A 14,575-nucleotide genomic window follows, 5' to 3' on the forward strand; every position below is an offset into this window, starting at 1 on the left:
CCTAGAACTATATAAACTTGCAGACACTGCTAACTTTGGCAACCCATTTCCTCTCCATTGAACTTTCTGGAAAGCCTCCTCCCACCTCAATCTCATTAAATCCAACAATTTAGTTTCTCGCATTTGAATCTGAGAAGCTAAATATTGATGAAGAAAAAAAAAAAACCTCAGGATCTTACTGATGCATCTCACTTTAAATTTATCCCCTACAACTCTAACATTTCCATATGCAACACTTCCCTGATGTTTTCTCTTTTCTGTTTTTTGCAGTGACTTTCATAGCTTCTCTTTCCCGAAATTCCTCCTCAGCAGATGATCCTGCCTCAAGTTTCACGGCTAACCTGGATGTATTTAATTAAGTCTGCTTTATTGTTCCAATACCACACCTGGCAGCTGACTTGGGGCTATTTCCACACGCTTTTACTTCTTCCTCATTAAGAAGGAACAGGGGTGGTGGAACAGGTGGTGGTGAAAAGTGTTGACACCTGCAGTGATGGCATCTCTTTTGGGTGGCAGTTGCGGTCCCAGCTGCTTCTCTCCTTCTCCTCCTTTTTCAGAGAAGAGAAGATCCTACAGCCACTAGTTCACCCCCGAAATGGCTGCAATAGCTGGAACTGTGCTGATCCAAAAGCAGGAAACAAGAGATTCCTCCAGGTCCCCCACTTGGGTACAGGAGCCAAACGACTTGGGCCATCCTCCACTGTTTTCCCCAGCCATCAGCAGGAAACTGGATTGGAAGTGGGGCAATCAGGGCACAAACTGGCACCCATACTGGATGGTGGTGCTTGAAAGTGGAGGATTAGCCCCTTGAGCCATGGTGCTGACTCCCAGCTGCTTCACTTCTGATCCAGCTCCCTGTTAATGTGCACATGGGAAAGCAGTGGAGGATGGCTGAAGTGCTTGGGCCCCTGTATGCACACAGGAGACCCAGATGAAGCTCCAGCTTCCTGGCTTAAGCCTGACCCAGCCATTTGGGAAGTGAACCAGTGGACAGACAGATCTATTTTTCCCTCTGTAACTCTGCCTTTCAAATAAACAAATAAAGAAGAACAAAAGGAGAAGGCGCTGCCCCTGTGCCTACCTGAGGCTGGTCACTCTATGCCCTGGGAAGGGTGGAAACAAACTGGATTGCACTGGGCAATGGGCAGAGTACATGGACAGTATTTAAGTCCTGCCCTCAACAATGGTGCACCCTACACAGCTGCTGATACTTGACGCAATTTCGTGGAAGGGTGATAAAGTAATTCAGAAGATGTTAAGATAGCACTCTGAAGAGTTCACTCAGGGGGCAGGTGCTTATGGCACAGTCAATGAGGTGACTACTTGGTAACCCTACACCCATATCATAGTGTCTGTTCCAGTTCTGACTACTCTGCTTTCCATCCTCCTTCCTGCCAATGCCCCTGGGAAGGAAGGAGATGATGACCCAAGGACTCGGGTTCTGCCACCCATGTGGAGAACCCAGATGGCATGCCTGGCTTCGGCCTAGTCCTACACAGGCGGTTTAAGCCATTTGGTGACTAAACCAACAATTGGAAGATTCTTTATGTTCCAGTATTTTCCTCTCAGTACTCTGATTTTCAAATAAATAAAATTTTTCTTTTTTTAAATAAGAAAAAAGGGCCTGGTGTGATAGTCTGGTGGTTAAATCCTTGCCTTGCATGTGCCAGGATCCCATATGGGCGCTGGTTTTAATTCCAGTAACCACACTTCCCATCCAGCTCTCTGTTTATGACCTGGTAAAATGGTCGAGGATGGCCCAAAGCCTTGGGATTCTGCACCAAGTGGGAGACCCAGAAGACTCTCCTGGCTCCTGGCTTTGGATAGGCTCAGCTTCGGCCACTGTAGCCACTTGGGGAGTGAATCAGCAAACAGAGGATCTTTCCCTCTGTCTTTCCTCCTCTCTTGTATATCTAACTTTCGAATCAAATAAATCTTTAAAAAAATAATAATAAATATAAGGGCCCAACATAATGGTTCAATTGGCTAATCCTTCACCTCCATGCACTGGGATCCCATATGGGCACTGGTTCATGTCCCGACTGTTCCATTTCCCTTCCAGCTCCCTGCTTGTGGCCTGGGAGGGCAGCAGAGGACGGCCCAAAGCCTTGGGACCCTGTACCTGCCTGGGAGACCTGGAAGAAGCTCCTGACTTTGGATTGGCTCAGCTTTGGCCATTGCAACCATTTAAGGAATGAACTAACAGATGGAAGATCTTTCTGTATCTCCTTCTCTCCATAAATATGCCTTTCCAACAATAAATAAATGAATCTTATGCAAATAAGTATAGAAAATTTTCAAGAATATTAATGTATGCAGGCCACACAAGGAGCTATCTCTGAATGTGCCTGGAGAAACACTGAGAACTGGTGGTGAAGACCAGGGGTGGAGGGGTCCTTAGTAGAACATCCTCTCTTCTTTCTCTGAAGACAAGGTACAGTTCAAATGATTGGATGTCAGTTGCAGCCAACTCAATATAATTGATTCTGTTAATAATCCTTTCAGTCATCTTATTGAAACTGATTGGCTCAAAGTTGGATTGTGTTAGGATTCTAGCCATTTTACTTTAAATGATTAAGTTTCTAGAACTTTAGGTATGTTGACAGAATTATGCGTTCCTGAAACTAACCCAGGCCATTTGCAACTTCTACAAATGACCAATTTCATCTATCACACTTTTGTTTCTAATTTCACTTGTGGTGCACACATTTGTGGACATTTTTTTGTTATTGTAATTGGCAGAAGTGGGCCGGTTTCCTAGTCGGTCTTTTAACTTTCTTTCTTCCAATCCTTTTTGCACACAAAGCTGTCAAATCGATAATTGTATAAATTGCTTCCATTTAACCCACAGAACAAGAGAGAATATCAAACACTTCTGTGTTTGGTGAGTCTGGTGTCTAGACTATATAAAGAACTTTACAACTCAACAACAAAAAGACAAACAACCTAAAAATAAGTAAAGGACCTGAGCAGACAATTCTCCCAAGAGATATGCAAACAGACAAGCATACAAAAATGTTAAAAACCATTAGTCATTAGGGAAATGCAAGTCAAAATCACAAGAGACATCACTTCAAACTGACTAAGAAGGTTGTATACAATAAAAAAAGGAATAAAAATAAGCATGGTACAGAAGACCCGCAGCCCTTATTGGAGTGTTGCTTGGAATCGTAGTTGACCTGCTTCTGGTCTAGCTCCCTGCTAAATACCTGGGAAGGCAGCAGATAACGACCCTTGGGCTTTGGGTTCCTGCAAGCCTCCTATGAGAGATTCAAAGGGAGTTTCACCAGAAAATTGACGTCTCTCTGCCGTTCAAGTAAAATTAAAACAATACAAATGTTGGGCCCGGCGGCATGGCCTAGCGGCTGAAGTCCTCATTTTGAAAGCGCCAGGATCCCATATGGGCGCCGGTTCTAATCCCAGCAGCTCCACTTCCCATCCAGCTCCCTGCTTGTGGCAGGGAAAGCAATTGAGGATGGCCCAAAGCCTTGGGACCCTGTACCCACATGGGAGACCCAGAAGAATCACCGGGTTCTGGCCTCGGATCTGCACAGCTCTGTCTCTCATTCTCTGTAATCTGATCTGCTTTTCTTATAAAAATAAGTAAATCTTCTATATTAAAAAAGAGGACCAACCACAATAGCTTAGTAGCTAAATCCTCACCTTGCATGTGCCTGGATCCCTTATGAATGGGCACCGATTCATATCCTGGCTGTTCCACTTCCCATCCAGCTCCTTGCTTGTGGCCTGGGAAAGCAGCAGAGGATGGCCAAATCCTTGGGACTCTGCGCCTGTGTGGGAAACCTGAAAGAAGCTCCTGGCTTCAAATCAACTCAGCTATGACCATTGCGGCTACTTGGGGAGTGAACTAGCGGATGGTTGCTCTTTCTCTCTGTGTCTCTTTGTGCTGTCTCTTCAATAAAAAAAGAAAGAAATTAAATTAAAAATAGAAGTTGTTGAAATAGTAAATTTCATGTTATATTTTGGCTGCAATTAAAATAAAGAAAAAGTGGGCGCAGAGTGGTAAACTAGTGACTAAAGTCCTCAACTTGCATGTGCCAGATCCAGTATGGGTGCCAGTTCTTATCCCGATGACCCCCAACCACTTGCGCCACCGCGCCGGGCCCTATGTATCTGATTTTCCAATAAAAATAAAGAAATCTTTAAAAAATAAAGAAGGGGCCCGGTGCGGTGGCGCAGTGGTTAAGGTCCTCGCCTTGCACGCCCGGGATCCCATATGGGCGCCGGTTCTAATCCCGGCAGCCCCGCTTCCCATCCAGCTCCCTGCCTGTGGCCTGGGAAAGCAGTCGAGGACGGCCCAAAGCCTTGGGACCCTGCACCCGCGTGGGAGACCCGGAAGAGTCTCCTGGCTTCGGATCGGCATAGCATCGGCCATTGCGCTCACCTGAGGAGTGAATCATCGGACAGAACATCTTCCTCTCCGTCTCTCCTCTCTGTATATCTGCCTTTCCAATAAAAATAAAATAAATCTTTAGAAGAAAGAAAGAAAGAAAGAAAGCAAGCAAGCTTACATATTTCAGACTTCATGATTATATTCACACTAAACCATACCTGTGGCTTCATCAAAGCATGAATGAATCAAGGCCAGACTTTACACTCCCTCTGCATTCCTCCACCCTACCCCAGTACCCAGGCACTCCCTGGTACTTTTGTCCTTTGAGTAGCATTTAAACCTACATCACCCTTTGACACTGTACGTCAGTCTTTGTGCCTGACATTTTCACAAACATTTACCCCACTCAGTAAACTCTGAGTGCTAGGTGCTAAAGACAGGAGCTCCTGGGATGAAGCGCATTCTCCATTTAGACTGATCAGTTACACTGTGCACACTCCGGCTGCGATCAGAGCCGGTGATGGCAGCAAGCAGGAAGTGTTCACTTCCGCTGGTGGACAACAGGGAAGGTTTCAGGCCTTGGCTGTGGTATTCAACAAAGAATTCCAAGGGGCAGGTGCTGTGTTATAGAGGGTTTAAAATGCCACCTGCAACTCCAGCACCCCAGACGGGCCCTGGAACAAGTCCCAGTTGTTCCACTTCCAATCCAGTTCCCTGTAATATGGATGGGAAAGCAGTGGAGATGGTTCAAGTGCTTGGGTCCTTGTACCTATGTGACAGACATAGATGAAGCTCCTGGCTTCGGTCCTGCTTTGTTCTGCCTGTGGCAACCATTTAGGCAGTGAATCAGTGAATGGAAGATATCTCTCTCTCGCTCTCTCTTTGAACTATGCCTTTCCAATAAAGGCAGAATGAAAGGTCTTCTGTCTACTGGTTCACTCCCAAAATGGGTGCAAAGGCAAGAGCTGAGCCAATCTGAAACCATGAGCTAGGAGCTTCCTCCAGGTCTCCCATGCAGGAACAGGGTCCCAAGGCTTTAGATCATCCTCCACTGCTTTCCCAGGTCATAAGCAGGAAGCTGGAAGGGAAGTAGAGCATTCAGGACATGAACCAGTGCCCAGAGTGCTTACAAAGTAAGGATTTAGCTATTGAGCCATTGCACTGGATCCCAAATTAATAATTATTTTTCTTAAGATTTATTTATTTTTGGGCCCTGCGCGGTGGCGCAAGTGGTTAAGGTCCTCGCCTTGCATGCCCAGGATCCCATGTGGGCGCCGGTTCTAATCCCGGCAGCCCCGCTTCCCTTCCAGCTCCCTGCCTGTGGCCCGGGAAAGCAGCAGAGGACGGCCCAAAGCCTTGGGACTCTGCACCCGCGTGCGAGACCCGGAAGAGTCTCCTGGCTTCGGATCGGCATAGCATCGGCCCGTTGCGCTCACTTGGGGAGTGAACCATCGGAAGGAAGATCTTCCTCTCTGTCTCTCCTCTCTGTATATCCGCCTTTCCAATAAAAAAATAATAAAAATAAATATTAAAAAAAACCCCAAAAAACAAAAAAAAGATTTATTTATTTTTATTGGAAAATCAGATATACAGAGAGGAGGAGAGACAGAGAGGAAGATCTTCTGTCCAATAATTCACTCCCCAAGTGAGTGCAATGGCCAGTACTGCACCAGTCCAAAGCCAGGAGCCAGGAACTTCCTCCAGGTCTCCCATGTGGTTGCAGGGTCCCAAGGCTTTGGGCTGTCTTCGACTGCTTTCCCAGGCCACAATCAGGGAGCTGGATGGGAAGAGGGGCTGCCAAGATTAGAACTGGAGCCCACATGGGATCCCAGTGCATCAAAGACAAGAACGTTAGCCACTAGGCCACTGCACCGGGCCCAAATAAATAATTTTTTAAAACATTTATATAGCTTAGAGAGTGAACATCACAATAATAGATTCGGTGCCTGTATTCCACATGCATGTCAGGCTCAGTTTCCTGGCTCCAGCTTCCTCTAACGCAGACCCTGGAAATCTGCAGTGATGGCTAATGTCATGGGTTCCTGCTGCCCATGTGGGAGACCTGGATTGAATTGCTGGCATTTAGCCTTGGCCTGGTCCATGTGAGCACTGAGGTACAGGAACCAGCAGGTAGAAGATCTCTCTCTCTTCCTCCACCCTCTTCTGTCACTCTACCTTTCAAATAAATAAAACAAAATGATGGAAAATCTCAGATCGAGTCAGCAGTAATTCCCTTATAGCACAGTCACCCAACAATCTGGAGAGCTAAGATCTGCATGGTTTGGAACAATGAGTGTTCAAATCAGTTACTTCCCAAAGAGGGAAGAGTCAACCACACTCTGGAAGCAAACAGCTCACATTTTATACCTCCTCAGGGTTCCTGCAGAACTGAAGCAGGGTCCTTCACATAGAACTGGGACCCAAGTCAGGCTGTTCCACACCACAAACCAGAGGAGTGAATTGTAAAAGTACCATTTGATTTCAATTTTAAAACTAATTTATGCAGCTGCCATAGTGATAAAGTGGGTTAACCCTGCAATGCTGGTTTATATGGGTGCTGGTTCAAGTCCAGGCTACTCCAATTCTGACCCAGATCCCTGCTAATCCTCCTAGGAAAGCAGCAGCAGAAGATGGCCCAAGTGCTTGGCCCTGCAACCATGTGAGAGTTCCACATGAAGCTCCTGCCATCAGTCTCCTGCCATCAGTCTGGTCCAGCCCTGGCATTTTGGGCCATCTGGGGAGTGCACCAGTGAATGAAAGATCTCTCTGTCTTCACCGCTCCCTCTCTTCTGCCTTTCAAAAAAAATTTTTTAAATTTTTGTTGATTTGTTTGTTTATTATAATCTTACATAGTTGATTAGGATAAAAATTGTCAAGGGCAACAGGAAAGTGGGTAGGACCATTGTTTCCACATTAATATCATCATTTTTCCCCCTGTATCTGGGGTCAGGGTAGAAACAAAGGGAGAAACCCCAGCCAGCCTCCCACCCATCCCAGGTCCCTGGTGTGAGGAATGCTCCAAGGGTCCTGCTCAAGCAGTTTTGACAGTTCAACAGTTATGAATTGCTGCCAATCTTGCCGTTTCAAGCAAGAAAGATCTATTCAGAATCCACTGGCTGACATAGTCTCTTCATGGTTGGGGCTCTGAGATCAGCAGTTCAGTTGGAGGGAATCTCCAAAGAAACTTCATTGAGGTGATCCCAGACCTGATTCTTGTCTGTGCGTGCCAGTATACGGTCTGGCACTGTCCATCACTCCAATCAGCTTATGTACATGCTGGCCATTGCATTTGCTGGATCAATTGTTTCCAGTCCTGTCTTCCATGCCAACCAATGGTTGTTGCAGTCCAGACCAATCCTGTCCACTTCATACCTGGCCCTCACGCAAACCAGTGGGAGCTGCAGCCTAGTTGGGGCGATTCACCATAATCCTAACCAGGCCTGCCCCCTACCCTGGTTCGCATGCTTGCCAGTATTACCTCAGACTTGTTCAGTCTGTCCCACATCCCATTCAGCTCTCCTACATGTCAATGGGCATTGAAGCCTAGTTCAACCCAACCAACCTACTATTCAGCCCACACACATACTGGCAGGTGCCTTTCTGTCTAGTCACCCCTGCCCCTAACCTGATTTTCATGCTCTCCAGTAAGAGTGGTAACCCAAGAGGGAGGTGCCCATTATTTCCCTATTGGGCCACTCCCACTCTTGAATTATGCACTCTCCAGGTGGTTCTGCAGTTTAACTTGACAGAATTAGCCCCTAGTGCCAGCATCTGCCCACTGATGCTGCGGAAAAGCCCAACCAACCCTCACCCACTCTAACCTTTGGTTGCACTAGTTGGAACAGTCAGCCCAACCTGGCTTTTCCCTGATCTAGCTCACATGAGGCCCACAGGTGTTGTAGCCCTGCCTGGTCTGGTCTGCCCCCATCCCAACTCACGCTCTCCAGTGGGAGTGGTTGTCTAGCAAGGGAACCCACATTCCCCCTGCTGGCTCTGTCCCTTCCATGCCTAGTTCTCATGTGTGCTGGTTGGGTGCTGCAACCCTATCTGGTACAGTTCACCTAACCTTGGCATTCTGTAATGTGCACTGGTTTGTGTCACAACTGAACCTGGCTCGGCCTACACTCTGTTCTGGTGCTCAGATTCACCAGTGGGTGATGTGAACTGATCCAGCCTGGTCTGTCCCCGACCTATGCCAAATGTGTGCCAGTGGGTATCTTTCTCTGGCCTGATCTAGGTTGCTCGCTATCATGGTTCTTGTGCTCATCTGTAGGACTATGTCCCAACAGAGGAGTTTCCCAAGCTCCTCCATCAGAACCTCTCCCTATGCCAGGTCTTGTGCATACTGGTGGATCCATGGGCCAGCCCTCTTTGCTAGCCTTCAATCCATTCTGGTTCTTACTGTTGGATGTTTCAGCCCAACCAAGGCTCATCTATATCCAGACATTGCTCACACATGACTCAGTAGGGGCAGAGACCTAGCCTAGTCTGTCCTAGGTTCTCCAGAACACCAGATGGTGCTGGTGTCTAGCCCGGCTAGGTGTATACAGCCCCAGTTCACACTTGTGCCAAGGGAGATTGCAGCCATATCCAGACCAGAATGCAGCCTCCATTCTGGCCCCTGCACTCTCCTATGGAAACCCCAACCCAACAAGGGTGTACTCACAACTCCCCAACCGAGCCTGTTCCCAGACAAAGACTGCACACGTGCCAGTGGTTGCTCTGACCCAGTTGGCTTAGCCCCTCACCTGTCTTGGATTTTGCCTCTGATGCTGTGGCCTAGTATCCCTGTCTCATGCAGACCACTCAGTGTAAGAGCCTAGTTCAGCATGACATGTGCTCCATCTTGATTTCTGTTCTTCTTTGTGAGTTGAGGTTTGCTTGGCCCTGCCTGGTCCACCCCCTTCCAGTTGCAGCTCGGCCCATTCCACATCCTATTTTAGGATGCACATTTGGGTGCTGCTGCCTTGACCTGCCCAGACTACTGTTGTCGGTTCTTTTACCTGTAAGTGATGGCAGGTTCCGTGGTCAAACCTAGCTCAGCCCATCATCACCCCAGCTTGCAAGCTAATCAGCAGGACTTGTATTTCCACAGGGTTTGGACCACATTTCCCCCCACAGAATCTACACCTGGACCTGGTTTTCTCATGTGCTGGTTAGTGTCTTGACCCTGCCAAGTGTGACCCATTCTCAGTTCCACCACTCAGTCAGGTACTGGTACCTAGCCCTGCCATACAGGCCCCTATCTATAGCTTTCATGTGGACTGGTGTGTGGCAGTCAGTGATGCTCTACATAACAGCCCATCTCAGGATTCCCATTTGGGCCGATGAATCAGTCTGGCCCAAATAGATCTTATGGCTGCTCTCCTTCAAACCACCAGGTCTCAATCTCCACTCTTACCAGCAAGTTCCGTGACCCCGTTGCTGGGAATCACAGAGAATTAATCTCTCACCTACACTCACACCGGCCTTATCCATGGATGTTCCTAGGCAGCAATTACATATCCTAAAAACCCCAGAGCTCACTGCCGGGGGTGGGGGGACAGCAGGCAGAGCCTGGCACCACTTGGTACGCTGGCCGCAGAAAGCCTAGGACTCAGTCACTGCCTGTCGACAGTGACTTTGGCCTGAGTCCCCAGCACTGGGTTCAGCCTGACTGGGACACCTCCCATAACCGCCACACTGCAGGGAGCTGCTTTTGCCGCAACCCCACGGCCGAACACATTTTTTAATATTTTAAAAAGACATTTACTTATTTATTTAATTGAAATACAGAACGAGAGAAAGGGGGAGAGACAGGGAGGGAGAAATCTTGCATTCTCTGATTTGCTCACCCAGATGCCACAATAACCAGTTGGAGAGCGGCTGGTTTAAACCAGGAGCCTGAAACTCCATCATTTACTTTCCTTAATGGTACATAATACCTCTGTGGTTCTGTATTGCTTTATTTTTTTTTTTCTGACTTTACTCTGAAAGTATTAGAAAAAAAAACCCACAGTGAAGTTTAGACTCTCTTCTTGGAGAACAGGAAAACTTGTAAATGAGATGGGGAGGGGGAGGATCCATTTGGGAATAATAAAACAATAGATTCCGTGGCGTAAGAGAGGCATTGAACCAGGGAGCAGGGGTAAGGAAAAGATAAACTTCATTAAAAACCCTTCCCTATTGTGAAATCCTGCATTTGGCAAACTTCTCTTTTCTCATTTTGCAATGCTTGTCCCTACTGGAAAACCGCAGACCCTACTCCCTGTACCCCAACTTGTTCTGATATTTTTACTCTTCAGTCCTTCCTACTCTCTTTGGTCTCCACAGCTCCAACATGCGACTTCGACGTTGAACCAAAGGAAATCTGTTTTGGGAGATTTTTTGTTTTCGTTTTCTTGGTTTCTTATTCATCCGTGGGGAAGCTGCGGGACCTTGTGGCTCTCCGCTCCGGGTGACCTTCGTTTATCTAGTTATCTTTCGGCATCTGTCGGTTCTAACTCTACCGGTGGGAAGACTTTCAGTGTGGATGCTAAAGACGAGTGAACGAGCGTAAGGGGAACTCTGTCACAGCAGCCGCGGACACGGAAGACGTAACGACGGCACCGGGAACCGACCTTGACGTAGGATTTGCGCAGGAAAAGGCCAAGGAGACACAGCGCCCTCTAAAGGGAGTGCGCACAAATGAGGTCATGGTATCACGTGTCCTTCGTTCCACCAATCGGAAATTAGCAATCGTTTCCTCTGTTCCCCATGGAAACAGTCCCGCCCCACTGACCCTCCCTCCCCATTCAGTCGTAAGACTTTGGCGTTTTATTGAATGTTCAAGCTGACAATCAAATACCTGCGCCCTCTGGCTGGATGACTTGCTTCCGCTAAGCATGAGAAGACACGGATTGGCCAAGGTTTCAATGGCTAGTTTGTTCCTATCCAATGATCCTCATAGGGGGCGGGGTTTGAGTAAGACGTACGTCCAATCAGCGACGGCGTTGCTTTTGCGACTCCACGTCGGCACCAGCTGCGAGGCAAGATGGAGGCGCTGATTTTGGTAGGAGCTGGAGGGGCTGCGGAGCTGTTACCGTGGCCGGCGGGGCGGGAGTCAGGGTTCAGGCCGAGCTGGGAGGGGAACACAGCGGCGTCCGGATGATCCTCGGGGGCCGAGGGATGTATTCCGGCCCTGGAATAAGCGTGTGGCCTAGTGCCGGAGGAAACGGAGTCGGGGAGAGGGCTCCGAGTCTGTGCAAAATTGAAGGGAATACACGGCTCCCAGCACACGTAGGGTCGCAGGCGTGCTGGTTAGGGGTGCTTCGGCTGCCCTTTGACTTCTCAGCCTCGTGAGGGATGTCCTGATTTCAGTCTCCCGAAACCTCCACATTCGCCTCCAAATTATAAAGCTAGAATACATATTTTTTTTTTCTTCATCACAGATAGCCCCCGATGGTTCTTAAAGTTTGACTTCGCACTGATAGATCCCTGTTTTAGTCCTTTCCAAGAAACTGTGTTTACTTTCGTCTCCTCATAGCCCCTGTGATATCTGTCAGGATGAAGAATCAGTATTCCATCCAAGTTCTGAAATTCCTTATAGAGATAGCCTGAATTCTTTTCTCTGTTCTCCTTTTCCCAACCCCGTTTGGACTTGAGGGAATCTCACGTAGGGTCCTGTTGCTGTTTCTCTCTTTGGTTATACGAACATTGTGGTGTTTCAAGAAGTGTGTTAGCCCTCTTGTCTAGAGGCTACTTTTCGTGTGTTCCAGCAAAATATCTGTTATCTTTTCTTTGAAACTGGACCAGAGCATCTACTTGAAAAGTGGTCTGTGTTAAATTGGAAGGTGTGAGTGTCTCTGCGTTCAGGTCTAGGAATTTAGTGACCAGCCCTCCTGCAGTCTCTGTCTCTTCTAAGAAGCTTTCTCTTCTATTCCAGAGGTCCTCACCAGGTAAAAGAGAGTCATAGGCTTTAATTCACCTTTTAAAATACCCACGATAAAATATATTCTCATGGTGTGGGTTCTTAAGCTCAAAAGCTTGAAGTTTGGAGTGCTTTCTGTAGCAGGTGGATTTGGAGTTTTCTTAGCCAGGTGGCAGCCTAGGATAGAATCGAGAGAGTTGGGTTCTTTGCAAGTGTTTAGACTGCTCCTTATGTACGTTTAGAAGGAAGTCTGCTGGGCCTGGCTAAACAGCTCAGTGGTTAAATCCTCGCCTTGCAACCACTGGGATCAGATGCCATATGTATACCGGGCGGTTCTACATCCCATCCAGCTCCCTGCTTGTGGCCTGGGAAAGCAGTCGAGGATGACCCAAAGCCTTGGAACCCAGCACCTGCGTGGGAGACCCAGGATATGAACCAGTGCCCATGTGGGATCCCCGCGCATGCAAGGCGAGGACTTTATTTTATTTTTTAAAAAGATTTATTTATGGGCCCGGCCATCCTCAACTGCTTTCCCAGGCCACAAGCAGGGAGCTGGATGGGAAGTGGAGCTGCTGGGATTAGAACTGGCGCCCATATGGGATCCTGGCGCGTTCAAGGTGAGGACTTTAGCCACTAGGCCATGTCACCGGGCCCAAGGCGAGGACTTTGGCTGCTAGGCTACTGCACCGGGCCCTAGTCCTCCACTTTAACCTGTGCTTAAGATGCCGCTTTCACAGGCTGCTAATTTGATCAGATGTCCTGGTCTTGACTTTAAAAATCATCCTGGGGTAGGTGTTGTGGTCATCAGGTTAAGCTGCCACCTGAGATGCTGGCATCCCATAGTGGAGTGTGGGTTCCAGTCCCAGCCTACACTGCCTTCAATCCAGCTCCCTGCTGATGTGTCTGGGAAGGCAGTGGATGACAGCCCAAGTGCTTGGGCCCTTGTCTCCCACACGGGAGACCCAGATGCGATTCCTGGCTTCTGTCTGGCCAAACCCTGGCCGTTGCAGCTATTTGAAGAGTGAGCCAGTCTATGAAAGATGAATCTCTAGCTCTCTGCCACTCTGCCTTTCCAGTGGATGAAATAAATCTTAAAAAGGAGCAACATATTATTTATCAAGATTAAGTTTTGATTTCCTCATCCTTCCAGACCAAGTCCATCTGGTGTTACTGTGGATACTCTCTGATTGTTTTTTCTTTCTTTTTTTTTTTAAGATTTATTTATTTATTTTATTGGAAAGGCAGGTATACAGAGAGGAGAGACAGAGTGGAAGATCTTCCATCCGATGAGTCACTCCCTAAATGAGCACATCAGCTGGAGCTGAGCCAATCCAAAGCCAGGAGCCAGGAGCTCTTCCGGGTCTCCCACACGGGTGCAGGGTCCCAAAGCTTTGGGCCGTCCTCAACTGCTTTCCCAGGCCACAAGCAAGGAGCTGGAAGGGAAGTGGAGCTGCTGGCATTAGAACCAGCAACCATATGAGATCCTGGCACGTGCAAGGGGAGGACTTAACCACACGCTGTCGTGCTGGGGCCTCTCTGTTTTTGTTTGTTTGTTTTTTTTATTTAATTTTGACAATCCTTACAAATTTAATTGGGGTAAAAAAGGGTCAAGGTCTAAAGGGGGATATAGAGGAAGAAGCCCCACCCAATCTCCCGCCCACCCCAAGTCCCGGGAGTGGGGTGCGCTCCGAGATACTCGATCAAGTGGTTCCAATAGTTCACTATCCATGGGTCGTTGCCAGTCTCGCCACCCCAATCATGATGTGGTCATTGAAGAGTTCGTTGATTGACACAGTCCCGTCTAGGGTCTCCATTTGCCCAGTCTCTGCTGCCAACAGATGGCTGAGGTTGTTGCTTGATTTGTCGTTTGTTTGTTTTTTTAACCTCTGCAATATACAGAATTGTCACTTCAACAACTAACACTTTGAGGTATAGAAAAAGTTTTTCTTGGGTGCAACAGGTGTCATTGCTGTGCTAACCTCTCAAATTCTTGGGTATTTAACATTTTTCTTCATCTGTGTGAGCTCTTTTCAACACTTTTTTTTCTCTTTACAATTTCAGTTTATTTTGCCCTCCTCCCCGCATAATAAGTAAATAAATAAAGCTTCCTCAAGTAAGGCTTTATATACCTTTCCCACCATCCTGACCGTATTAACTGGAGTTGAAAGAGTTAAACGCTAATACTCTAAGGCATTCATTCTGTATAATTCCCATATGGGTTCAGGTCCCAGCTGCTCCACCTCCGATCCAGCTCCCTGCTAGATGACCTCCCTGAAGATGGCCTAAGTGTTTGAGGCCCTGCCACCCATGTGGGAGACCAGAACACAGCATCT

General features: G+C 47.8%; 1 protein-coding gene across 2 annotated transcripts in view; it reads left to right on the forward strand.

Moving 5' to 3' along the window:
• Window positions 1-2,200: 2,200 nt before the first annotated feature.
• COPZ1 (COPI coat complex subunit zeta 1) overlaps window positions 2,201-14,575 on the forward strand; it is a 30,202-nt gene continuing 17,827 nt past the window's right edge. The window contains exons 1-2 of one of the 2 annotated variants that reach the window (XM_040979995.1): window positions 2,201-2,434; window positions 10,667-11,241. In XM_040979995.1, the coding sequence (XP_040835929.1) occupies window positions 11,218-11,241 (24 nt within the window). In that variant the 5' untranslated portion in view covers window positions 2,201-2,434; window positions 10,667-11,217. Of the gene's footprint in view, window positions 2,435-10,666; window positions 11,242-11,261; window positions 11,385-14,575 lie in introns of those variants that run through there. The other variant, XM_040980000.1, reaches the window with a different exon arrangement.

The sequence above is a fragment of the Ochotona curzoniae genome, unplaced genomic scaffold (genome assembly GCF_017591425.1).
Source record: "Ochotona curzoniae isolate NIBS_2020 unplaced genomic scaffold, NIBS_Ocur_1.0 contig_1014, whole genome shotgun sequence".
Taxonomy (NCBI): domain Eukaryota; kingdom Metazoa; phylum Chordata; class Mammalia; order Lagomorpha; family Ochotonidae; genus Ochotona; species Ochotona curzoniae.